Raw genomic sequence first — 26,930 nt, forward strand, 5'->3', positions numbered from 1 at the left:
AGACCCCGTTATCAGAATATGCATATTCTAATGTTAAAACCTGCAACAGCCGCCAGGTTTTTACACGTTCCACATAACTAGTTCGACATTTATGTGATCTTTAATGACGCGTTCATTGAGTACTTTGTGACCAGCGAATAAATAAAAAAGTAAACATTGATGACTTATTCAAATTATATTGAAATTAAAGGCCTAAGTAGTTTATCAAAGATCAGTTTCACCAAAAGATCAAATTGTTCTATTGGTTGATAACATGGCAAAGTCTGCACCTTGTGACCTATTACTGCACCACTGGCTTCCATTCGGCCTTTGATCGGAAGCTAAAGAACTTTAATCCACCTTCATCATCAATTGTGTCTTCAACAGTTTTCTAACCCATACAGCCATCATGTTGAACATTGTAACAATCCACGCGATTTGAAAAACGTGTCGTTGCCAAAACCTATGAAAACATTGCTTCTGTGTCTTGCGGCTTCTGATCTCGAGTTTGGTTTTCTTGGACAGCCATTTTAGGGTTGTTACATTTCGCTGACAGATAAGCGATCTGTGTTCAGTGCGTGGGACTTACAGCCGAGCTGTTTTATTGTTGTAATTTTTATTAGCTTTCCCTACAAGTACGCTGTTTTTATCGAGGACAGAAAGACACACACTGCTGTTCTACCAGCGACATCATACAGAAGTCAAGAACGACGTTTACGGCAAATGGAAACGACAAAAAAAATGAACTTTCGCCGTTCCCTAATTAGCCGTTTGTATACAAAAGTAAGAATATCTGTATCTGCCGTGAATAGGGGAGTTTTTCTATTTTTGTGTTGGATTAATTAAAGGATTTGAGGAACACAAAACAAAATCAGAGGCAACTTTCGCCGTTTGCCGTTTTTCTCGTTCTCTCTGTGGTGGGTCACCGCTACTGCACTGACATGATTGGCAGACATTACTTTTTAAAATTCCCCGACTTTTCTCTGATAAAAATAGCATTTCCCTAACCAAGAAGAAAATGTAAAATGTCAGATCTAGTAGCGGCTTCTAGCATGAACTTACAGCCGCCCTTTCTACACGTTGATTAAGACTGGTAAGTTTTCGACCAATTTTCCTTTTTCACTAAGGGAAAATATCGTTGAGATCACAGTGACCCCAAATGCTTCTTGTAGCCTTCAATGGTACTAAATCAGCCGTGTTAAATTATTTCAATTTTCCCTGACTTTTCGTCAAAATATAAGTTCTTCCTGACTCAAAATAAACTTCCCTGACCTTTAAGAATTTCTTCCGTGACTATTTCCCCTGTGTATACCCTCAGCCTGAATGACTGTAGGAATATTATTGGACCAAAGATTACTATCGTATTATAGAATATTCAAAACGTGTCGTTTTTATTTATACAATGCAACTATCACAATATTGGAAAATTTATCCTTTATAAAAATTTTACAACTTGACACACAATCTAACGCCTCTAATACAATATATTTCACGTATTTGGCCTACCGTTTTGTATACAAATATTTTCATATTTGAAAGTAATTTCTGCGTATTAAAATTTGCCTAATGACATTGTTATTTAAAACTTTTTAAATCCTAAAAAAATACCGAGCAAGTAAAATGTTTCTTTCGCATTTTCCTGTTCTTGCTACAAACTTTTATCCTTAAATAAAACTATACTGAATAATATGTAAATTAGAGTGGCTTTAGAAGCCACTATAGAGGGTTATTTTCATACCTCTTTCCTTAACAGAACACCGATAACTTATTAAAGCTATGCACTTAAAACTTTATTAAAGGTTTTAGACAAATAGGCACCAATTAGAAATGGAAATTTGCTGTCGTGGTTTGTGTTCTCCATACCGTAGAATTGAGTCATTTCATATAATTTTTGTTGTAACATATGTACCATGATCTATCACGAGGGCGCATAGCCATTACACTCCACTGCCCCGTTCCCTAATTTCGTACTCAGACCCCCTCTGTTCGGCGCTGGGAGATTTGGGCTCGGTATTACCATTTCCCTATTTACCCGGGTTCTTCAGTTTTCGTTAGTGAGCCCAGGAGGGGTCAAAAGCCAGCCCAAACTATCGTTGCTATAGAGATTAAAGCGACCTGTGTAAGGCACCCAAAATGTTTATGTTAGAGCCACTCACGAGCGATCTATGACATTATATCACGCTAAAATGACGCCATTCATTTCAAAAAGTCCGCCACCAACCTCGTTCCCAGAGTCCTCTCTCACTCTGGAAATGAGGTTGGTGTGACTTCTTGGATCGAAAATAGTAGAAAATCTTCAGGATTCGAAAAAAAATATATTTAGGACGCTGAAACTCTGAAGGTGTTGGAATAAACTTACATAGAAAATTAAATTTGAATACAATTGAACCTCCCCTAAGCGCCCACTCAAAATGTCAAGCCCTGGTGGTTGCTTACGGGAGGTGGTCGTTCACGAGGGCTTAGACCATATCGGATCAAAATTTTGCCTCACTGGCATATGTTAATTGCAGAGACCTACCCCATGTTTCAAATGTTTTATTCATGTAAAAAGTCAATTTCGAGAAAATTATCCGGTACTTCCAACTGAGAAATTTCCGTCTCTTTTACCACCCAGGAATGCAATAATGTTACTACACCTTATCCAATTTACGCTCAATTATATGTCAAGTGGCCGTTTACGGGAGGTTGAAAACAAGCGAAAATTTCAAACTTTTAGCTCTATAAGTGCTCGCGATCGCTTACAAGAGGTTCCAAATGTAGCAATTTGACTGGGAAACTCTTGGTATTTTGGAAAACTGCTCGCTGAGAAGAGATGGTCGCTTACGTGGTCGCAAGCGGAGGTTCGATTTTGATAAAACTCGTAAAAAACATAGCTGTCACGTAACTAAACAAATGACACACCAAAATGTCCCCAATACTTTTTAGGACAAAGTACACTATTTTTGCTGTTTAAGTAAGGTAACTTTCCCCCACCCCCGACTAAAATTGGTTAATACCGGAGTACCCCAAGGCAACTTCCACCAAAGTTAGGTTCGAAGCTCTCGCATCCTGCAGTAGTCGCACAGGACTGGAAAAGACCACGAGGATGACCGGAAAATTATGACTAATGCAATGTTCCACCATTCAGGTCGTGACAGGCTTTTCAGGAGGACTGATATTACTGTAGATTCTCCTTAAGTAAAAGAAACAGGCGAAGAATCCCACAGTACCTAAAAACAAAACCAGACATTGAGTCCAGATGCCTTGCAAATTAAAAATGCGGAGCTGGGTGTAAAAGGCACTGAAATGACAGCACAGACGGTGAGATCTAAAAACCAACCCTGGGTTGAAACATCATAAGAGCACAATATTCATCTGGCAATCTTTTCTGATTGCCTCACGTTTCTTAAGGTACGGCCACCTCTTTTAATTCACGCAACAGCGGTGAATGACATTTAACCTGCGTATTGTCGCCATTAAATTAGGTTGTGGAAATATGTTTCAGGAAGGAGACATGAGTTTAACTTTGTACAGCATATTAGCACAATTTTCAACACGGGTGATAACGCACACAGCAAACAAATTAGGCCCTCTTTACACGACCCCGGGTTGCTTTTTACCCCAAGTTAAATCAACGCGGCGGGTAACCCTTTTACAGTCAAATGTTTATAAGCGTTTACATGAAAACAGTAGTCAAGCCGGATCAGCACCCCTTGCCGGGTAACCCGGGTTGGCCCGGCGAGAAGGGTTGAAATTTCAATTCTTACATGTAAACAGTGGGCCAAAAGCTAACCCAGGTTGGTACTTTCAGTCAAATAACCATGTTGTTTCGTTTCCTTTTTCAGTTTGTACATCAGGAACTCCCACCATTCCCTCAAACTTTCTAGGTTTTTTGTTTGTCATCTTTCTAGCCCATGTTTTCAGTTTTTGATCGGTAGAAAGGCTGGCCCGGGTCAGGCTCGAAGCAAACCACACGCTATTGCCGACCGACAACCCGGGTTGGTGTTACGTGTTTACTTTTAGCTCTCTCTGCGGTGATTCAACCCGGGGTCGTGTAAAGAGGGCCTTACGCTACGTCATTCGCCACTTAAAAGCGAGAGGAAATTTGGAGCGAGTCTCAACTCGCGGTACCCTGTGGGAACGTTACTGCGAACAAAGTAAAGGACTAGAAGTCGAACTGTCCCCAGTAACGATCCCACAAGGCACCGCGAGATGAGACTCGCCCCAACATTCTTTGCGTTCCAAAACTGATGCCCGTGTAATGTAGTAATAGGTCTCAGAGTAGATAAAAATACATTACTCTTCCAAAATATGGTGATTTTCTTGACAATGTACTGATATTATCGAAGTAGCACGATACATTATATTAATTTATATTATCTTCAAGCCGAGAAGGTCCTCAACAAAAACTACAAATAGGTAAAATTTAATAGAGCAGAAAAAAGGATTTTTTTCCACAAAGCGCCTTCCGTATCTTTTAGCTCTCAAACAAACCAACAGCATTGAAGAATACGAATAGATCTTAACAAAATTGAAAACCCAACAAAGTGTTGTGGGAAGGGTCTGCTTGATATGAATACACAAGTACTATCGACTCCTCCGCGCTATATACACTCTAAGAGATTCAGTCCTTGATGGCGAATTATCATAATTGTAAATCTCGCTCGAAAAATTTAGCTTGAAAACTTAGTTTGCCACAACTAAACCGAAACCGTTGAAAAGCGTACAAAATTTAGTATCGAAACTAACCAATCAACAAATGTCCAGTTCGAGTAATCGCATTGTAACAAAGTGGTGAACAAAAAGCAACTGGACTCACCCGTAAAAACGAATAAAATCAAAACCATCATGAAAGTGTAGCCGAAGTACAGAATGATCGAGGCTGTTTCTGGGATTGCCAGTTTGGAGAAGAAGAAGAAAGTAGAGTACGCAAACATATACAGCGCTACAAGGCCTCCTTTCAGAAACGACGACCACCACCAGCGATAATCCTAATAAAACAAACAAACAAACAAAAATAAACAACATCTAGAACTGTGCAGTAATGTAGCAAATTAGAAAATGTGATGCGAGGTTTCCCCTACAACCATAATTAATTATAAAATATCTTGTAAAGGTTGGATAAAACCCTACTCCGTGACCATCAAATGAAAACTATTGCGCAGTACTTTCATGTGGTACTGTTTATTATACTGCTTTTTAGTGTTGGTGAAACCCTAGTGTGTGACTATTCAAATGAAAGCTATTGAGCAGTACTTTCATGTGGTACTGTTTATTATACTGCTTTTTAGTGTTGGTGAAACCCTAGTGTGTGACTATTCAAATGAAAGCTATTGAGCAGTACTTTCATGTGGTACTGTTTATTATACTGCTTTTCAGTGTGTTGGTGAAACCCTAGTCTGTGACTATTCAAATGAAAGCTATTGAGCAGTACTTTCATGTGGTACTGTTTATCATACTGCTTTTTAGTGTGTTGGTTTAACTCTAATGTGTGACCATTCAAATGAAAGCTATTGAGCAGTATTGGCACGTGGAACCGTTTATTATGCTGTACAAAGTGGTTCAAACTTTTCAGTCTGTGGATGACACCCTAGTGTGCGACCATTCAAATGAAAGCTTTCGAGTAGTACTTTCATGTCTATACTGTATAAGGTGGTTCTAACTTTGTTAGTGTGTGAATGAAACCCTAGTGTGTGACCATTCAAATGCAAGCTATTGAGCAGTACTTTAATGTGGTTATGTTTAATGTGGTTATGGTTCTAACTTTCGAGGCTATTGATTAAACCCTAGCGCATGTGTGAGTGTCACAACCCTTAATTTGAAAGGCATCGCATTCGAATTTATTACCACCAACATTCGTCACATAGCGTAACATTCCACTAAAAAGCTCACACTACCGGAAAATCAGCGCAACCGAAAATAATCCCTCTCTGAATCCCAATTCAGAGACGCAAAAATGCTTCCAATAACAAACCCTGCTGAGATTAGCCCTTTTTTTTTTTTTCGAGTGGTATAATGTGAAATATCCCACGAGTCACTTGTATTTTCTCGATATGCACACGAGCCTTTAGGCGAATGTGTATAGGCCATACCGAAATTGCGCAGGGAACTGGGGCAAGTTTAAATTTCAACCAATCGATAAACTGACATCACCACATGAAAGATCATGTTGAGGATAGTCATTTGACCAAGTTTGATGCTTTTAAGGTAAACAGAGACCAAGTTATGGACCTTGAAACATGGTTCAAAATCCAAACAAACATCTCTAATGTTGAGACAGTGTCCCCCCAAACCATATGAACTCTTAAATTTTTTTATCAGCTTTGTGACAACTGTAAAATCCCGTCATTCACTAGTCTCCTCCGCAGCCGTTTTTCGGAATGTCACGCAACGCTCCGTCGCGTGACATCCCAAAAAAACGGCTGCGGAGGAGACTAGTCATTCACTTATCATTTGAAAGAAGCTGAGATGAAAATCACGTATGTTTGCCCATTTTTAAGAGTATCATAGAAATCATACACCAAGAAAATACCAGTGACAAGACGGATATTCCATGGTATACCACGAGAGAGCATTGCAACTATTCATACCATGCCATAGAAATTATAGTGGCTAACACATGATGTCGCATGATGGGAAGGTTCGAAGTAATACCGTTGAATATACGACGGTTTTCCTGTCTTCTGATTGGCTGTATTTTCTAAGGCATGGTATAAAAAAGCATTAATACAACGTCTTTCATTACAAAGCCCCTTACTTTTGTAGTTGCTTTGCATGTTCACCTGACGATTGCAATGCTTGTTTTGCGCTCCATGTCGAAAATCGGCTCACCAAAAAAGCGATAGGAATTTCACGGTATGGAAAAGCTTCTTTGTCCTATTAAAGAGCTCGGGCAGTCCTTATTCCCTTTTACTTCCCCTACCTCAGTACGAAGACAGTTGTAGCAAAACAGCACCGAAGTCTCTGCTACGGCCACGAGGAGAAGTAAGAACGCCGCAAATAGGAAGCCAAATGTATAGTATACCGTATGAAACCTGCGTGAGTTGAAAACGACATTAAAATCAAAAACATTACGTTCGGATAAGTACATTATTATATTATGAAATGTTTAACTTTATTTCTTGCAACCAGTTTCTATTTAAAATGATCGAAATCTTTGTACTGCGAGAAGGATTTTACGGATGAAAGACCATCAAAGTTATGTCCAGGCGGAAGGGGAACTGCCATGTGAAAAGGTCAGGGTTGGCTTAGGGGTGTAAATCACGGACTTTGGTGTCACTTAAACTGATCAGGACGAAACACCCCTATTTTTAGCCGTCAAGGTATCTTTTAGGGTTGTTCTCGAAGAAATATTAAAAAACGCTGTCTGCCCATTTTAAAGTGTTATATTTTAGGGGCCAAAAAAAGCTCGAGCTACGTCAAGATTAGTCTCCCTTAGGGGAGACTAATATTTCCGACGAGCGTCCCCGACCTTTTCACACTGGAATCCCCATTCTCTGGTAGTTACGTCCGCAGTTTACGCGCAGCTCAGTTTAAGGGTACTTTCAAGCTTCAGCTTTGCAACTGCGTGCATAATTACAGCGATCTCACAATTGTTTCATATCTTTGCTTACTTTTACCTCCGACAGGTATCTTTCGACTTTAATTAATTAATTAATTAATTAATTGATTGATTTTTAAAAATGATTAAGAAATGGAAACACGAAACCACCTCATCTATAAATTAAAGTCATTGACCTCTGTTTGACATCCGTGATTCCTTATTCAATAGTAACGCTCGATGTATTTACATACCAAAGACTACCTAATATGAGGGCGTACTGGATGAAAGTGCTGCCAAATGTGAGTATAAACGTGCAGAGAAGTATTGTGATGGCCCTCATGCAAAGTTTCTACGATGAAAATACATGCAACCATAAGTACTTCTCATCAATCTGGGGGGTGGGGAAGGGGATAGTGGTATGTACTGCTGTGAAGGGTATGGTTTTCAGGCAGTTTAGTCTGGGATAGGGTATAGAAAATCAGACAGTCTTGGCCTGGAGTGGGGTATAATTTACCGGGAAAGTAGCCATTGTATAAATTTAGTTTAGAACAGGGCTCTTTACCCGGGGTCCTAAAATAGACATTGAAACTCGGAAGTGATTTTGTAAGATATTGGTTTAGTTCTGAGCGAATGTTGGACTACGACAGTGATAAAGTTCCCGCATTGAAAATAGCTAGTCTGGGATAGGTTACGGGCTTTTGGTGCCTAGCTAGTCTAGAATAGGGATTAAGGTTGCAAAATCAAGCTGATCATGGTCTAGAGCTTTCGCTGTCCCAACGGCAAACCCCTACCCAAAGATTTACAAAGTACCCCCTGTACACTTAAATCCCGGTTTCTCCAGAATAAATATAAGGAAATTTTGTCCCACTGTTATTGGATGCTACTATTGGAATGACCTTCCTTTATCTATACGTAACTTAGCGACTAGAAAATGCTTTAAAAAAGCACTCTTCCAGTATTATTTTGCTCAGTATTAATTAATTCATACCTCTTCCTCTCCTATGTTAAGTTAACTTTTTTACCCTAATTATTACTGTCAATTAAACAAGGGCATCTAATTAGCTTGCTATATTTTTGCCCTTTTCCATTTCTCCTCTTACTTGTCTACTTTATATTTATCTTTGTAATTTTAGAATGGAATAAATAAATAAAATGAAAAAAATGAAATGAATAACGGCAAGGTAATCCAGAGTCCACCATACTAACCATCAGGGCAACTCTCACAAGCGTTTTGAAGGACCTACTACTTACGATACATTTCACTCGCACAGGGTAAGAACAAGTAAGTGTTTCGGTGTTTGGTGGCTGATTAGAATTTTTCATGAAAGTAATCCCTTATGGTTTCTCAGTTATGACTGTTAGTTTAAGACAAACTGGTTTAACATGACACACAGTACTTGTCTGGGAATGGGCCTGGGTACTTTGTTGACTTCACCTGGATTCTCAATGGCCTAAAAAAAAAAGTATAATTAAAAAAGATACAAGTAACATGTTTAGTTGGGCTTTCTGGCAGGTTCAGCTTAATAATGATTATAAGGTATTTTACTAGCAGGTAATGTAACTTTATTCGTGGTTGTTGCATTCCAACCCATGCAACAATAATATGTAATTTAATATATTCTAGAGGGTCCAAGCATATTGGCACTTCTGATGTGCCCTCTGATTACTGTAAACGTCAAAGTTTTTTTTCTTAAACTAGGTAACATAACTTAGCATTTCTTACCTTCTTTTGATGTCCAAGATAAGCTCCTAAGAAAGTAAGAGGAACCAATATACCAACCCTGTTGATAAGAATAATAATAATAAGACTTGATAAAATCCTACTTATCTTCTGCATGTCCATCATGCCAGGAAAGAATTTTGTACACACTGCATGCCTACGATACAAGGTAATTTCGAATACCATTTTTACGATGATGCTAGATGTTATCCGTAGTTTTAAAAGGGTTTCTGTTAAGAACGAGATAGACATGTTGAACTATGACAGCTCTCTCAACCATAATTTTATGTGGCCATCAGTATGTTGACACATTTTTTTTGCATCCTCCACCAACTACAAATGTCTTAATTTGTTTCAGTCATGGTGTCAACATGTTCATGTCTGCATTCTGTACAGATCACATGATGTGGTACGTCAAAATCTTTTCATCCCACGTCCATGACGAGAAATACGGGGGTGGGGGGGGGGGGGGGGAGTGAATAGTCAAGATCCATCAGTTGAAATTCAGAACGTAATCTTCTTGTGTTCTGTACAGACTGTAGATATTATTCAGGGCACCTTTAGCAGACAATATCGGCAACACTTATGGTTGTCTTCAGTTCTCTAAACTTTAAAAGACTGCTTTTGTTGTTCCCCACGCAACAGTTGTTATTCAGCACTGTGTAACTGAACTTACCACATGACCAGAAGAGTGGCTAGCGTTGTAAATGGGACTGCAGATGATGAATGTTTGCCCAACAGAACAAGATTTAAAATCAGGAACACGCCAAATAGCAACCTTAAATTTGATGATCACATGCTTTAGTCTATTGCGGTGACACTGTCCTATTACGTCGAATGGTCAGTTGCTTGTTAAAGCATTTAACAAGAAATATAAGGAGTAACGTAATTCGACGCTTCGATGTATCCAACACCATTATCAAGAATAAAAATCGTTGAATGTCAAAGTTGTAGTTTAAAGTTCTTTGTAGTTTATAAGGCTTAGAGGTATCAACGTACCCCAGTGGTTGTACTTAAAGGTGACTACAGTTATACAAGCTTTGACGATTAAATAATATTATTTTCCTTGGCCTGGGGGGAGTAAATGTTTTGGTATTTTATTAGCCTAAGGTTGGTTGTTTGTTATAAAATAACAAACCCATTAGGTTCTAAAGAAACTGTTACATGTTCTCTGTCAATTGGGAGGAATCAGAACATGTAGCGACTTTTGAATGCTGATGTTTCAAGTGCTAGCCTTTTGTAGAACAAAAGTTAAAAAACTCAGATTTGAACTGGAACTCCTAAAACGTATAACGATCGCCCTCATTGCAGTCAATACATATTTAGGAGCTCCTGTAGGTATAAGTGGGGGGGAGGGGGGGGGGGAGGGAGGGAGGGAGGGAACTAGAGCAGAATGTACCTGGACAACTAAAAACATTAAGTATGAGAACAGCTTAGACCCACCCAGGAATGAGGAATGCAGTCAACAGAACATTAGATTTCCAGGAATCACCACCAAACACTAGAAATTAAATGGAAATGATTAATTTAGTCAAGAAAATACCACTCAAACAGGAAGTGTAGCCAGCTACAGTGCACTTACAGCCTCTGACTGCATCCAATTACAGTGCTTAGTTAACGAACTTGGCGGGTACTATTCCCGCGACAACTCTGTCTGCTGCCCGTTGCACGAGGAAAAGAAGTGAAGAAAACAAAAAGAAATCGTCCGACTCCCACGAAAGCAAAATCGAAAAGTAATTTTTTCGAGTAAATTGAGTCATCATCCTCACGTGAATTGAAATGGTCATCGAGTAACTGAATGGTAAGACTGCTCATAACGGCTAAAAGACAAACCAAGATCAACAAAACTCTTATCTAAAATCAATAATAGCACACGTCTCAGACGTTTCGTCGCCATAAAAAAGTAGATCGCTCCATCCATTTTGTCAAATAAACGTCTGGTAAGGTCTGGTAAATAAAATCGACCCATGTCAGAACCTCCTTACTTCATTTTTGCGCCTTCCGCATTTCAAATCGAACGGAAAAATAGACGGCTAGTGGTCTATCACAAAGTAGTTTATTTCAACACAGAAATTACTCTCGATTATTCATTCCCTCCGGGACTGATCTTGGTTATCGTTTCGACAATCTCAACAAGACCTCGCCACTCTCTTCGAGATGAAGGCAGTTTCAGCGAGATTTCGGCGAGATTCTTGCAAATCTTGGCGAGATAAATACCCGGGGATAAATACCGTGGCGAGATCTCAGCAGTCTCAATGTAACGATCTCGGCAGTCTCGAGATCTGGGCGAGATGTAGGCAATCTCGGCAAGATGTTTGTGTCTTTCCTAATCTCGACGAGATCTCGACGAGATCTTGCCGAGATTTAGAAAGACACAAACATCACGTCGAGATCTTAACAATCCTGGCGAGATCTCGTCATTCTTGGCGACATGTAGGAACCTCGCCTAAATTTGGGGAGACACAAACACGGCAAAATCTCCGCAATCTCGGCAAGATCTCGGAATATTACACCAAAGAGCCATATTATTGAATGTTACACCCAAAGAGCCGAAAATCTCACCAATCACAAGTCTCTAGTCAATTTATGCCTACATGTAGCATGATGCCTGATCGAGCTGTGCAAAGTCGTATGTACTGTAAGTATAAAACAATGAGGAAAAATGTAAACAATGGGCCTGACTTAAGCTACAATCGTTCAATTGACACATACTTTTGTACATTCTAGCAGAAACATAACCAGACAGAAATCCAAGACCAACAAACAGCACCTAGAGGATAAAAAAGAAGAAGACGTGGTATTCAATCAATTTTGTGTCCCTGCATAAGAATGTTAAATAAAATTTGGAGACCTCCAGGGAACTCACTATATATCATTTCAACTTTTGTTCACCTTGAAGTCATATCACTGCTAAATTAAAGGTAATTTTCAAATAATTATAACAACATTGTTGTTAAACCTTTTAGCATAATTAAAACACTCTGTAAGAAAATGTGTGCTAAAAGCTGCACTTCTATTTAGCAATTAAAGATTATGGGTTGAGATTTCTTTGGCATGATAGTTGACGAAGATGCAGCTCGAATCAGCTATCACGCATAGAAATGGAGAGCGAATAATCTAATTGTTTTAGTATAAATCTACTAGCCATTCCAAACTTTATCTAAATCCTCTTCACAGACACTTCAAAAGCACAAAGATTGGAGGTTGCAATTTTGTTAACAATTAACTGTACACTACTGGGCTGCTCACTATCCACAGCAGAATACATATTGAGTAGCATAGCCAATCAGAGAACGACATTCGTGTTAAAACGCTAGTAGATTTATACTAAACTTGATAGAAAGATGAAATATGTTTTTTATTTCCTACACAGAAACAGTTCAACAGCATTGGGCAAGTAAGCTTGCTAAAAGAAAAATTACCAGAGCAAATGTCAAGAAGACTCCGCGGTTTGGAGGGCACAGTATTCCTACAGATGCAAACACTGCAAAAGATACATTAAAAGCGGCATAAATTCCCATTTCTATTATGCCTCTTTTTAGTTTGATTGGACAGTCATTACTTAGTTAAGATGGTAATTTAACATTGAAAACTTTAACATTTTAGATGATCTAGGGATAACTGTACAATATTTTAAAGTAGCATTCAACCATGCAGAGAATGCTAATTTTTATGCAAATGTTGTTATCTCAATCCGCATACACACAAAAAATCTTCTCAAATCTGTGATAATTATATCCACATTCTATCATACATGTAGGTAAAAAGGTAAAGTCTCCATACGAGTCAAGTGGCCCATCGGGCCGGCACTTGTCCCCGGTTTCAGTAGCATAGAGAGACTGGGAGTATTTCTGCTCTCCCCTCCAGGGATGGGATGCTAGTCCATCATCCTACATGAACATGCATGCAACTAATACAGATAACAGCATGCTGAAATGCAAAGGTGTCGCCTTCTAGAACACCAGGCTGTTCTAAAATTCATTGTATACGTGGCTGATGACTTACTCTAACTAATGCGGCTTCTAGTTTAATGACGTTGCATCCGATAGGCCATTTTCATATCCTCGGTATTGGACTGGAACTAGCTTGGAATAGAGGCTCAGGTGGGGGAATATTAAAGGAGATTAATGCATTTGCATTTGAAAAGACTCCCCACATTAGCCTCAGTTGCAAGGTAATTCCAGCCCAATACCGAGAATACGAATAGGGCCTATTACATGTACAGCGACGAAAGCCTCTAGATAATAATCTTTAGCACTCATGGCTAATCTTGCACCGAGATCTCACTCTGTTTGACACTTGGCGGAAGGAGATCTGGGTTCGAGGTTAACACACAGTTTATCATAATTTCTGCAGGCTTTTTTTTTTTTAAGGGCGGGGCACCAGGCAAATTGTCCAGTTGTGTGAGAACAATTTTTGCCTGGTTTGACCATCTAGAGTAAAGTTCTTCTTATAAAGAAGTTCAGTTCAAATAATTTTGCCTGGCTGTGAAAACCAGTTGTGCTCCTGCTGAAACTTATAATGAAACCACTGCATATGTCAAAGGAGTTTCAGTTTCAGTTTTTTAAGACACGGGAAGGAAAAGGACGACATCAAGAAGCCAAGAAGGCACTTTGACCTCAAGAAGGCACTTTGACCTCAAGAAGGCACTTTGAACTCAAGAAGGCACTTCGACCTCAAGATGGCACTTTGAATTATAATACCTAATGTTCCAAATATGGTGAGAGTGATCTGGCAACCAGAACCCAATACAGCACACAGTAGCATGGGCTTTCCAGGAGGACGGAATACATCCCCATAAAGGGCCTTCCAACCAAACAGTGCAAAAAAGTCATCCTTTAAAGAAAAAAAGCACATGTTAGATCGTTAATAATCATTTTAGTTTATAACACCACATTTGAAGACGAAGAGACTGACGTAAAGGCAATTGGCAAACGTTCACGCCTAATGGCCTATCAGGCCAGCATTTATCTTCAGTTTAATGAATTAATAATAATAAACAATTATTGGATGAGGTTTTTGTGATATCCAGAATAATCAAGGTGGAGGTAGTGGTTATTAGCTGAAGCCAAAGGCTGAGGCTGATAACCCTTACCGAGACCTTGATTATTCTGGATATCACAAAAACTGAATCTAATGATGGTTTTATTATACACTGAACGAATAAAACAAAATGGAAGTCATATTTTTGCTTCTTCGCTGACGGCAAGCAACAAAAAGCCCATGAACTTGATATGATTACCCTAAGAAATCACACTCCGCAGTCGTACATGACATGATTACCCATGACCTTGCGTGTCCTTGACATGATTATTGTATAATCTGCAGCTAAATGACGTCACAGGTGCTGCTTTCGAAAATTCACAGTACGCTTTTGACCAATCAGAAAAGAGATAGTGAGTTCAACGCATAATAAATAATGATGACGCTTAATATCCCACTTTCTTGTGCTGACAAACAAAATAAGCTCATGCAGATTACTGAATTCAAATGTGTTGAGCTCTTTATGTTAGCACTCTAGAAAGTTATAGTTGGTATTCTTTATGTAGAGTAAACTTAGTTTCTAATTTAAATAGTAAGTTGTTTTTGAATTTACAATACCATGTACATGTAGCACTAAAGTTTTGCACGAGTTTATTTTTGCGAATCGGCGATTTTTTGTATTTTGTGGGAACTGATTTTTGCAATTGTATTTTAAAAGGCTGGTTTTTCTTGCTGGGTACTAATTTTTGCGATCTTCACCTGGGAAGTTGAAATTACAACACTTATGCATTTTTTAATTTAACTAAGTGAGATCTGAATACTTGTAGAGACTTCTCTAAAAGTATAGCTGTGCCATCATGATCATATTTATATTAATTACATTTTATTATTTACATAAACATATTCCAACATTCTTAGACAGTTTCAAGCCTGTAATGCACTCAAGATCGAGAGGTACAGAGCCAAGCCAAACATGATTTGAATATTGGTTTTTGCTCTAAGTTATTATAAAGTTATTATTTATTACTATTAGCAAGGCCACTGACCACTTGCTAAGAATCATAATATCAATGGAGAGCAAGTATTCGCAAATAAATGAAACATTGCACTTTCATAATTGCCTCACCTCAGAGTCCAGACTGCTTGAGGTAGTCTTTTTCTTGAGCATGCGGTACATTTTTACATATACGATTCCAGTAAAAATCAGCAGAAATATCAAGGAATTTCCAATGCTAGGAAATAATAAGCAAAAAGAGTAACATCTCAATTATTAATAAAGCATGACTGAGGGTCTCACTGAATGAATATCAGGCCTAGATCTTGGAAGTACTAATTCTCAAGGGCAGCGAGCTTTGTGCAGAATAATCAAGGAGTTGATGTTCTTCCAGTATGGTTTTGAGCTATTACACAACTTAGTTGATAAACTTGATGTGTAAAAAAGCACCTCCCTATAAGGTGGGCACCTCCTATAAGTAGGCACCATCCAAAGGTGTCGCTCCCTCTACAAGTAGGCACCTTGCAACGGTTTTGCTTCTCCCCCTCCCCCCCCCCCCCTACAAGTAGGCACCTCCCATAAGTTAGAAACTCCCATAAAAGGGTACCTAACAGTGAACAGCTCACACAAGTGGGTACCTCCTAGACGTGCCAGGTAGCTCCAATAAGTGGCCACCTCCCTTAAATGGACACCGCCCATAGATACCCCCCCCCCCCCCCCTAAGGGCACACCTCTCATAAGTGGGCACGTCTAATACACAGTGGCCACATCCCATAGTAGACTGTGCCAATGACCAGGAACCTCCAGGCAAAATTTTGAATCAATAACAACTTTTTAATCAAAGCATGACTGTCACAACTGCATGCTCTGGACCATACACTGTAGTTAATAGAAGGAAATGGCTACGAAACCTAACAAATGTATTTGTTAAAGTAGGTTTTTGTTTGCTTTTTTGGCTTTGTCCGTGCACAAAAACATAATAGTTGTTTACTCTGTACTGAGGAACTAACCAATACAACGTTTAGGTTACGTAATTCATGCGTAGTGTATGAGCGAAAACAAAAGATTGTGCACTGTCGTAGACCTTCCAACAAAAATCTTGGCATCTTTGTTTGCCCCTTTGAAGTTTGCTGGGCTTCATAACCATTTCCCTCTAAAACCTATGTCTGGACCAAATAACACTTCACACTTTAAGCAGAACACTTCAGCCAATTTGACTGTGATTTACAATTTCAAGAGGAGACAGCTGTACTAGCTATTTAGGCAAATCAGCACAATGATATTAAAACAGGCCTGACCCAATGCAAAGGTTAAGGATATGATTATTTAAGCAGGCATTCTTTGTTTCAAATCTCAACATACAGGAACCACTGGACTTGAGCATGTTTTGTTTTGTCAAGGATGTAGTCCCAGCGTGACATCCACTTGAGATTTGGATCTCTCTGCTGAAAAAATAAATAAACTTTTATTCAAATATGCCAGTTCTTGATAAATGCATGATTTTCAGGGGAACAAGCATTCACAAAAGTTCTAAAGATGTAAAACAAAACACTCAAAAGTGGTAAAAGAAGTCCACAACATTCTTTAACAAGTTTATAGTACCAAGACAAATACTGGGCCCACATTAGTATATGTACAGGTACGTACATGTACATGTATAATTTATGTAATAATATAATTGTTACAGTCAAACCAAGTGAAGCATACCCCTCAAGATTACATTAATGAAATTTGATTATTTGAATATTGAACCCACTAATCCTTTCAAAAATGCAATGATGAATTGATTATTTGAATATTGAACTCGCTTGTCATTTCAAAAATCAATATTAAATTTTTTTTTTTTAACATTAAACCCATTAGCCGTATTCTTGGAATGACTAGTGGGTTCAATTTTCCAATAATCAATTCATTATTGCATTCTTGAAATGACTAGAGGGTTCAATATTCAAATAATCAATTCATTAAAGTAATCTTGAAGGGTACAGTATGCTTCACTTGGTTTGACTGTAATGGGCAACTAGCCATATAGTGAACAAGCCAAACAAAAGAAAAAATACTTCTATATCTTAATTTTATTTGCTTGGCAAATGAGTGACTTACAACAAATTTGACAGAGTATGAGTAGATAATTTTGAGCTCATTGTTGCCTTTGAGGTCTGGTGGAATCCCCATAGCTGGTGAATCATGAGAACAATCTCCATCACTTCTGTGTTTCATGCTGTAACAGGAAAAAAGAAACTTACTCTGGGGTTTTTCCAGACAAGCTGATGTAGATACATATATGGGGATAACCAAATAAAACTGACAATTCTTGAGAAAACCTACTATCATTAACAACCTTAGGTGAAAATGAAATGAGGCACAAAAGCCTGAGTAGGCTCCTATGGGAAAAGGTTGGGGATGCTCGTTGAAAAATTTGAATTAAACCCCTAAAGCCAAAAGGAGATCAATTTGGGATATAGGCTCAAGCCTTGAGAGCTAAAAAATAGTGGCATTTCATCTTGAAAAATTCAGTGACATAGGCTTAGTATGGGAGTTGCACAACCTAGTGATGGGCTCCTGATTCAAACACAAGGCTGCTGCCTAACGGGCGCCCGGTCGCCTGAGGCGCCTAAGTTACGAGTGTGGGCGACTAAAGTTTCGTTGAAGGAGCCCGAGTGGGCGCGTAAACATGGAGTTTTCATTCCCATCTAATCTGTCCGATGACTTCAATCTTCTCATGAAATCGGCTAAAAGATCATTCACACAATAAATTAAACGGAAAACAACAGCTACTCTGGTCCTGTTTTGCTTTTAACACGAGAAATATGGGCCAAAACACGGCAACAAATTCTCTCTCCGCTCACAAAACAACCGAAAACAGCCATAGTTGAAAATCGCCCTACAATGCATTGCAAGCTCAGTATTGAATAAATGAACGTCATGTATGCCAATGGATTGTGTCTCTGTTGATGCCCTACTGATTCCAGTTGCAAAGTAACTACTTTGATTAACAAATATTTTTGGAATTGGAGTGATGCTGCTACTGACATTATATTTAGATTTGAATAAGGATAAATTCTTGGGCTTTTTTCTTTTTGTCCAATACTTTGGAAAACTTCACTTAGCTGTACTGAATGAATTTCTGTAGTTTCTGAAAGGATATTTATGACTTAAAAGTCGAAATATTCAAGTAGCTACAAGCCAGCAAAAAGAAAACAGCATTGCAATTCTTTTTGCATACCAGGGTTTTATATTTTAAATTATCAAACCAATTGTCATGGCTCCGCCCAATATACGAGAACATATTTTCTCCAAAGAAGCAGCCAATATTTAACAAATAAAGAAGCCCCGACTGTGCTCTGTTCTGTTGTAAAGCACGCAGGAAGCGGTAGAGCACGAAAGAAGTGTAGGGGAAAACACGAGACGTAGTCGAGTGTTTTTCCCTACTTCTTGAGTGCTCTACCGCTTCCTAAGTGCTTTACAAAAGAACAGAGCACAGTCGGGGCTTCTTTATTTGTTTTATGATAAAGAATCAGATAATTTCCCCACGCATTCGGCTGAATTTTCAAACCAAACTTTATTTTCCAAACGAGCAAAAGTGGCGTCAGCCGTGCACTGTTCTCTGATAAAGCACGCTAAAATAAGCCAATCACAATCCTTGTTAGAATTGTTCAAATAATTTGATTGGCTAACGAAGTGACAGCTGTCAATCACAAACTGGACTTCAGCTAAGCTTTCAGTTTCGAGAAGTTTGAGCGGCTTTCGAGAGAAGAACGATGCCTTCAAAGTTCGCTTTTAAGTTAATTTTTAAATACGGATCTCAAGGCAGGTAAAGGTTTATAGTCCAGAGGAATCCGGCTGTATTGTGGCCCATGAAAACGAGCACTTTTCCAGTGGAAATTACGAAACGCGGAGCTCAAAGCTTGTGGATGAAAATGCGAAATGCCGGGTTGAATTTGAAAGGAACTACAGTTATTTACGGCTTGTAGCCGCATGCAGCAAGATTGCCCGAACTAGCGTAAAAGTTAGAAAGACTTAACGGTTCCCACTGGTTCTACTTCGAGCACAGAAGAGAATATCAGAACAAGTTTTGCGCTGACCACTCGTCGGTTTACTTCGCTGAGATGACCGGAGAACGAGCATTACTACACTGCATGTAAGTGTTGTTTGAGTAAATGAGCATTTTTAATTGTAAATTTACAAAAATAAAGCCTCTCATCATAAACAGAGACAGTTCAATTGCGCGCGTTATATGGAAACTCTATTATAAAATGCAGTAATGCTGCCTAAAAAATGCACCTTTTGTTTATACTTATGTCCCTGAAGCCCGGGGAAGGAAAGCACATTTCAGTGAGGCCAAATTCAAACACCCCAAATGCATATTTCATTTTTATTTGTTTTCATTTGCAGCTTGCATTTCATGATTTGTTTAGAATTGCTAAACTCAAAAACGAGAGAGGCAATATAAATTTTTGTAAAAAAAGCTGCAGCACTTGCATGGATACACCAATTATTGAATTTGCTTGACCACAAATAGTATTCTCTCTCAGTGATGACCTGATCACTTTGCCTAACACTTTATTTCAAAAATTTGATTGATAAAGCAGACCATATTAGTGTCTCATGGAAAATCTCTGCCTCCAGACCCCTCCCCTAAATTTCCAAATTCACTCCACCCCCCCGTCTTCCCCAGTCTCGCCAACCCCCCCCCCCCGGATTTACCATGGCAAATATATTCTGGGCTCCTAAAAAAATGGCTTGGACTCCTTAAAAATTTCCTTAGGCAACAGCCTTGCAAACATATGATTAAGTACGTACTGCAAGGAAGTTACAAAGTGTAAGCTAAGCTTAGTCAAGCTGATCATGAGCCGTGGTCCCTCCAGTTGTATATGACATAAAAGCAGGCTGACCTTGAAGAGCCAGAAATAATAGGCCCTTTGCAGCTAAGCCATCATGTGACCTAAATTTCATAAAATTATGGGCTGCAACTTTAAGAATGCCAGAAATGGAAAAAGCATGTTAATGATATTAAAATGGCCAAACTTGAGGCTCCTGGCGTTAAAGAATGAGATTTTATGACAATTTGATTTTTTAAAACACTAAAAGAAGATTTGCATGGAAAACGTTTCTGGAGAGCAAGACCTTGCTCTACAACAACATTTTCCATAGATATCCTCTAAATTTTCCAAAAATTCAAACTGACATATAAACTTACTCTTTAATGCCAGGGGTCTCAAACTTGGCCTTATTGGTATTTTCGATAAGTTCTTTCAATCCATTTCTGGCATTTATAGCCCACAATAATTATTTAATATTTTTAGGAAAATTTTGGTCTCATGACCCCAGCTACAAAGGGCCTATTAGGGTACATGCATTTATGCACATGCTTGTCATGTTTTGTTCACTGGTGCATGTGACTAAAGTATTCAAAACAAGTTTGCCTTTTTACATGTCATTAACATGCATTGAATGAATGTAAATTTTACATCGAACAGTTAACTTAATTGGCTGCTCAGATGTGAAAGTGTCCACCTGTGAGCCTTGGGCCTACAAATAATTAAAATCATGTCAGCAAAACAACAGGTAAAAGCTCCTATTAGTACAATTTGTACCTTCTTGGTGTAACTTTAGCAGATAACAGACGAGATCCATGCCAGTCTTCGTCTGTCCTGGCATCACGGTACGTAATCTCAATGTCAATGTGGTTGAACATGTAGTGCATCCCACGTTCATTAAACAAGGTCTACAGAAGAAATATCAACATTAACAATGCTCGAGTTGTAGCTTTTTAAATGAGTGTTTTGAAGAACTATTAATTCTTCCCAACATTTTTATATTAGCCATTGATAGTGCATTTGATTTCTCACAACACTGCAAGCTACAAAAAGTCAACCACACTGTGTCAAGCTGATCACAGCAAGACTCTTTCTCTAAAAAGGGAGCTTCAGCAATGATGGCGATGACGCCAAGGACGATGCCTAGTTAAAAATGAATTTAATTAATACATTCCACAGTATTTTGTCCCTGGATATCAGTTTTTAAAAAGTCTTCAAATTAGCCTCGCTTATGTTTTATAATGTAGTACAGAGTCTCAACATTACTTTTCAACTGATGTTGCACATTGACAAGTTGGCATTACTGCATCAACTGGAATAAATAATGAATGTTCATGAAATAGCCATTGTGGAGACTACAAATAAATTGTTTGTTTACAAAAAAGTAAAAGCTGAAACTTTTGACGAGACCACAAGAGAGACTCTGCTTCTGGTCCTTTTTTCTAAAACAGCTGATTCAAACTGACCTCATCATTAAAACTATGCAATATTTCCTTTCCATTGGCAAAATGTAGTTCCTGCAACATTTTCAACCTTAAATTTTCTTTGTGAATGACCAGATGAAGCTTCCTTGATGCAAGTTTGATAAGTTCTTTTTTACCCTTGGGGGTTGATTGTACTGCACCAGTTTTCCCTGAATTTTCCTTTATAAGCTTATAAATATTTTGTTTTCTGTTGCAGTCAATTTCAGTCAGTGATAGGACTTGTGTAGCAAATTTCTAAAACTATAATTATTTTTCGTCATGAGAACAAGACATCTACTTTAGGATTGGCAAATCCACTGTTTGGGGCCTCAACCTCTTTACATTCTTTACCATTCCCTGCTCGGTTATACTTGGCCAACATTAAGGGAACTGGCACTAGGGAACTTCTGAGCTTCGAGAATTCAATAATTTAAGAAAATTTAGCTATTCTGGCAACTGAATATTGCTCATGACACTCCACTGTGTTGTTCAATTGCCAAAATTTGTCCTTTATTTACTTTTTGTAGCATTTTTATTCACGGTATCTTGATGTAGTCTCCGCAAAGTAGTCTCCGCAACATAGTCTCCGCAATGTAGTCTCCACAACATAGTCTCCGCAACAGCACCACCACTTAGGATTGTTAATTATGTAATGGAAACATACACAACATCAGTTAAATGGTTTGGCAATTACATCAACTAGATAAAATGCCCTTACAAATAAAGCAGACAGACGTTTTTGACCTATCCAAGATTCAGAGAACTTCTCACTTAAGTTTGCTGAAACAAAAATAATGGAATTTCTGTGTAGTCTCCGTAACAGCCACATAACTTACTGTACATGTTGTATCCCACTCATCCGATACTGAGTGAATTACACTACTGTTGTGCATAGCTCTAATGGACATCTACCACACAAAGTCCACATTTTTAGATATAATCATCATTATGAAAGTCTCTCAATGAAGTCTCTGCAACAGCAGAATATGGTGGAATGACCATTCCAACAAAATCTGTGATTGTCTAGATTGTCTAGATCTGTTCAGTACACCAATGGCTCTAAAAGTGTACTCAGACTAAATATGCAATGAGAGCGAAAATATGAAAAATTAGCTGTCATTGTCCATGTTCAGTAGACGACGCAGAGCTTGGTCATTTCACATTCAACTTGTTATTTTGCAAAGGACAGCAAAGAAATGTACAAAGATTTATGACGCATGTGCACAGCTATTGTTTTGCTCATTAAACCTTTTGTTTGGTGAGGATTTTGTTGCCATCAACACTGTGGTTTGCTTAAACTCCCTAATGTCACTGCTTGTGTAAACAATAAAAAGTCAATTATAAAATACTCTGTATTGTTAACAATTGGACATCTGTACAGGAGCTGCAGAGTGACATAGAAATGGCTGAAATTTTCAGTATGAATGGGTGGGTAGGTGGGTCGTTAGGTGGGTGGGAAAGTCACACAGTAGCAAACAGTCACAAGAGCACTAGGCCAGGTCATTCAAAGCCAGATTAACTAATAAAGCTAATTCTGGATTAACGAGAATATAGTGATATCACTTTTGTATTTTTTCAGTGAGGTTCTCTGTACCTGTATGTATATGATTATTTTTCTTCTTCAGCTTTAAGCTTGAGTAATTTTAAACTACACAAAACACAAGAATTTAGTAAAAAACATTTTAACTTATACAAGAAAAATTCAAAATTTGATTAACTTTTAATCTCGGTTAGCATCAACCAGCTTTCAAACAACCCGGCCCTCAGATACCTAACTTTCAAGTCACATGACCTCCATCCCACACCCAGATCCCAGAGGTGTGTTGGGTGCACCTATTTTGCTCCACTTGGCTGGTTTAATTACACTATTTATTATTTCGTGATCAATTCCCACTCTGCAAGATACACAATAACCCAATAAGTTTGTCTCAACAGAGTGCAAAACCTTACACTTGTCATGCAGGCATCGTGAGCTTGTCCATCGTCAGACACAAGGCAACCAATAGGAAATCCAGTGGAGCAGTATTTGTGTAGTTCATCTGCGACATCATAACACCATGTCACAGGCATGTTGTCAATTATCCTGTGAAAAATAACAATGCAAGAATAAAACTCATACTGATTAAACTTGCTTTTCTGTACAGTCATGTACGTGGTTGTTTTCAGATCAGCTCCACATAAGAATGTAATATGTAATATGTAACTTTTAGTGAAAATATACTTTCAATATATCTCTTATTTAATACACACAGACAGTGTATTCTCCTTGGTTTTGTTGCCAAACTGCTTCTTTATTCATCACCAAGTGTTCTTAACTTTTATAGCAAGTAAAAGTTTAAAACTTTCTTTTACTCTCAATTGTGTATTAAAGTGTGCGACGTACGATTTAAAAATGATTTCAAATTGACTCGTTTTTCTTTTGAGGTGCGTCAGAAAATTGAAGCTGTTTTGCATGAATAGAAATCGTTCCCCAACCTGTCAGGCACACAGTAGAGATAAAATAAATATCTTTAGTTTCTAACCTTGTCTTCTCAGTCCGTACTGTAAGTTATAGATCCTCGTTTTTTCCCCTTCGATTTAGTCCCATGCGCTTCGCGCTTGGGCCATAAATCGAAGGGGAAAAAACGAGGATCTATAACTTACACTACGGACTGAGAAGACAAGGTTAGTAAAAAGTATCTATTACATGTGGTATACAAGTATGCACAATCATGTATACTAAACTATATTTTTAAAAAATACTGTTAGTGAGTCATTTTACTCGCTGCCCTTTAGCTTACCAGTGGTTCTGATAATTAAGAGCAATTCCATTTTTCAAAAACTCCAGCCTTTTCATATCTTCTGGTGTACCAGGTTTGTAAGTTTTTGAGCAGAGAGTTTTGCAAAATTCATCTTTCTTGAAAGTTATCTGTTTGAGATAAACAAACAAACAAAAAATACGTCATTCAAATTTGAAGGAAAATCATTTTCCCCCTTATTCTTTTTCACTGGTTTATCTATAGTGCACTCAGTTTTTGACACGGGAAAAAAAAAAAAAAAATTAAATTGTGCCAAAATCTTCATTTTTCCTAGAGCTGCTTTCCTCTCAATTCTTTTCTCCAAGCTGAAACAAAAGTCAAGACACCTTTTGTTTCTCTGACCAATAAAATCAGCCAGATTATTTACTCAAATTTACAATGTTTCTGGGTTAAAAGGAACCAGCTGAAGTCCGGGTCTGTGGGCAAGACACGAGAAATTGGTCCGCATTCGTAAAAAGTTTTGGATTCTTAAGGAAAAGGTCCCTTTTTCATCCCAAACATTGTTTAAATGCTACAAATTAATTTCAACACTTGACTTACATTATAGAGAGAGGGGGATATCCTGTCTCCTATGAGAACCTAAAAGCAATAGAAAATAGTTCAAAATCAACAGAAAATCTCTGTCAGTGTTTATAGTGTTCTTGAGAAAGACAATTCACTAGACCACGGATAACACTGACTCTGAGCTGCACTGATCTCTGTGCCACACTGTGCTGCAACAGCAAGGAAAAAAATGGGCAACAGCAAAATGTCAGGATTTCAAACATTATGATTCTTGTGGTCAACAAACCAGCATACCACCCAGGAGAAAATTTACAATAAATTAGAAATTTCATTTTTATTGTTAATTTTTTCATAGTCCTGTTATTGTATCTAAAATATTGTAGAAATCAGGAATCGAGTCCTAGATGTTGCCATGTCCCACTTTCGCCCTTCATGCAGACTTAATGAGCATCAATCAGTCAAGTAGATTGCGAGCAGTCTCTCTTTTCCTCAAAAATCCGTGGAGAACAACACAAAACAAGTAAGCGTGTGAGCGTGACCTCCGAGCGGTGATGCCGCGAGCTGTTAATAGTGCTGGCATCGGCTCTTTTTGCTCGTCTTCTGACGCCCAAGTTACTAGTGGTTCGCAGCATTGACGCTTGTCGCTCGCATGTCATGCTCACAGTCATGCACACATGCTTACTTGTTTTGCGTTTACGACTTCCCCACAGATTTTTGAGGAAAAGAGAGACTGCTTGCAGTCTATCAGTCGAGTAGATTAATAGTTATTTATTAACAAAACGTTTATGCTTACTTGGCCTAGATTTTCTCTGGGAGACTCTGAACCATTGACAGGAGTACAGAAATCGAACCTATAAAAGAGAAAATAATACATTCTAATTACTATCTGGCCTGAGCTTCTCAACTAAACATAATCACCGATAGTTACATCTTAACCAGAGCCCTTTTACATGTTGTAATAATTGAAAAAACTTTTTATTTACTCTCACAAACTCAGAACCGTATTTGGAGAAATGTTGATAAATATCCCAGTATAGCCTTCACTCTTGGTGGTAATGCTCTCACTAATAACTGTTCAATCGAATAAAGATGAAAGGATGAGATTTGTATGAAGGTACTTAAGGTGACTTGATAAATTTTCATGAACAGTTTTATAGTCTGGTAAAACAAACCTTGAGTAGCTATATGGCATTAACGACTTCACAGAATCCAGTCGGTTGGTAAAGAGGTCAATTTTTGACTATAATAAAGAAAAAAGAAATTATTATAAATAACTTTCCTGACTGCTAATGGTTAAGTCTGCATAGGAGTCAAGTGGCCCATCAGGCCGGATCTTATCCTGGTTTCCGTAGCATGCAGCGACTAGGAGTATTTCTTCTCCCTCCTGGATGGGATGCTAGTCCATTGCAGGGTTACCCCCAGCAACAGACATTTCAACTCCAGTTTATTCTTAGTTAGAATGTAGCTAGAATACAGCTAGGTAAAACCCAAGTGACAAAAATTGCAAAATGTATTTTGTTCATTAAGTTCCCTGGTACCAATTTAATACACCTAATACCCAATTCAAAACAGAGTGAAAAAACCATACCGTATTTATGACCAAAATGGCCAAAATTGATACCCTATTAATGACCAAAACGGCTAAAGAATCGTACGCTTTGGGGCTGCAAATACGCATATAGCCCATATAAGGGGATAGCCCCCACTCCCTGGGGGTGACACTTTTTCCAAGGCTGAAACCCTTGAAACAACTGCAGAACTTTCAAAAGTACCATTAATTGAAAGTAGAAAAGTTACACTACTTTTCAGAGCTATCTGTTTTACTAGCATTGCAAAATGTTTCAATATTAGCAAGTAGAATTTGGCCAATTTTCATATTAGTTTATGCGTAATTCATGAGGCAAAATTTGTCTTTTCTACTTTCATTTTCTAAATTTCTCAAAAACAATAAATGTTTAGAAAGGGACAAATTGATATATATGTTTTTAAAGATAGTTTCCTTAAATTTTTTTCGGGCAAAGTATCAATATTTTTCAATTTTTCAAGGCTAGCAATTCTTGATATATTTCCCAGTAATTCAGTCTCTTATTGATACGTATTAGCCAAGGGCTGTTAATTAAATAGTCAATTTTTCAAGTGTGTTATTG

At 38.2% G+C, this 26,930-nt stretch overlaps 1 protein-coding gene across 3 annotated transcripts in view; it reads right to left on the reverse strand.

The window, feature by feature from the left end:
• Nucleotides 1-1,353: 1,353 nt before the first annotated feature.
• The window catches only part of LOC145492124 (transmembrane 9 superfamily member 2-like), a 26,379-nt gene continuing 802 nt past the window's right edge, over nt 1,354-26,930 (reverse strand). Inside the window, exons 2-21 of one of the 3 annotated variants that reach the window (XM_081471461.1) lie at nt 25,956-26,023; nt 25,577-25,634; nt 24,820-24,858; nt 24,262-24,389; nt 23,432-23,564; nt 20,796-20,926; nt 17,302-17,419; nt 16,561-16,643; nt 15,331-15,436; nt 13,925-14,057; nt 12,644-12,705; nt 11,934-11,991; nt 10,665-10,722; nt 9,898-9,999; nt 9,225-9,282; nt 8,899-8,952; nt 7,753-7,850; nt 6,881-6,992; nt 4,778-4,949; nt 1,354-3,188 (exon numbers count right to left, since the gene is read on the reverse strand). In XM_081471461.1, coding sequence (XP_081327587.1) covers nt 3,103-3,188; nt 4,778-4,949; nt 6,881-6,992; nt 7,753-7,850; nt 8,899-8,952; nt 9,225-9,282; nt 9,898-9,999; nt 10,665-10,722; nt 11,934-11,991; nt 12,644-12,705; nt 13,925-14,057; nt 15,331-15,436; nt 16,561-16,643; nt 17,302-17,419; nt 20,796-20,926; nt 23,432-23,564; nt 24,262-24,389; nt 24,820-24,858; nt 25,577-25,634; nt 25,956-26,023 — 1,857 coding nt within the window. In that variant the 3' untranslated portion in view covers nt 1,354-3,102. The other 2 variants (XM_081471460.1, XR_014049946.1) reach the window with 2 other exon arrangements.

This window comes from Orbicella franksi, chromosome 7 (assembly GCF_964199315.1).
Source record: "Orbicella franksi chromosome 7, jaOrbFran1.1, whole genome shotgun sequence".
NCBI classification, from domain to species: Eukaryota; Metazoa; Cnidaria; class Anthozoa; order Scleractinia; family Merulinidae; genus Orbicella; species Orbicella franksi.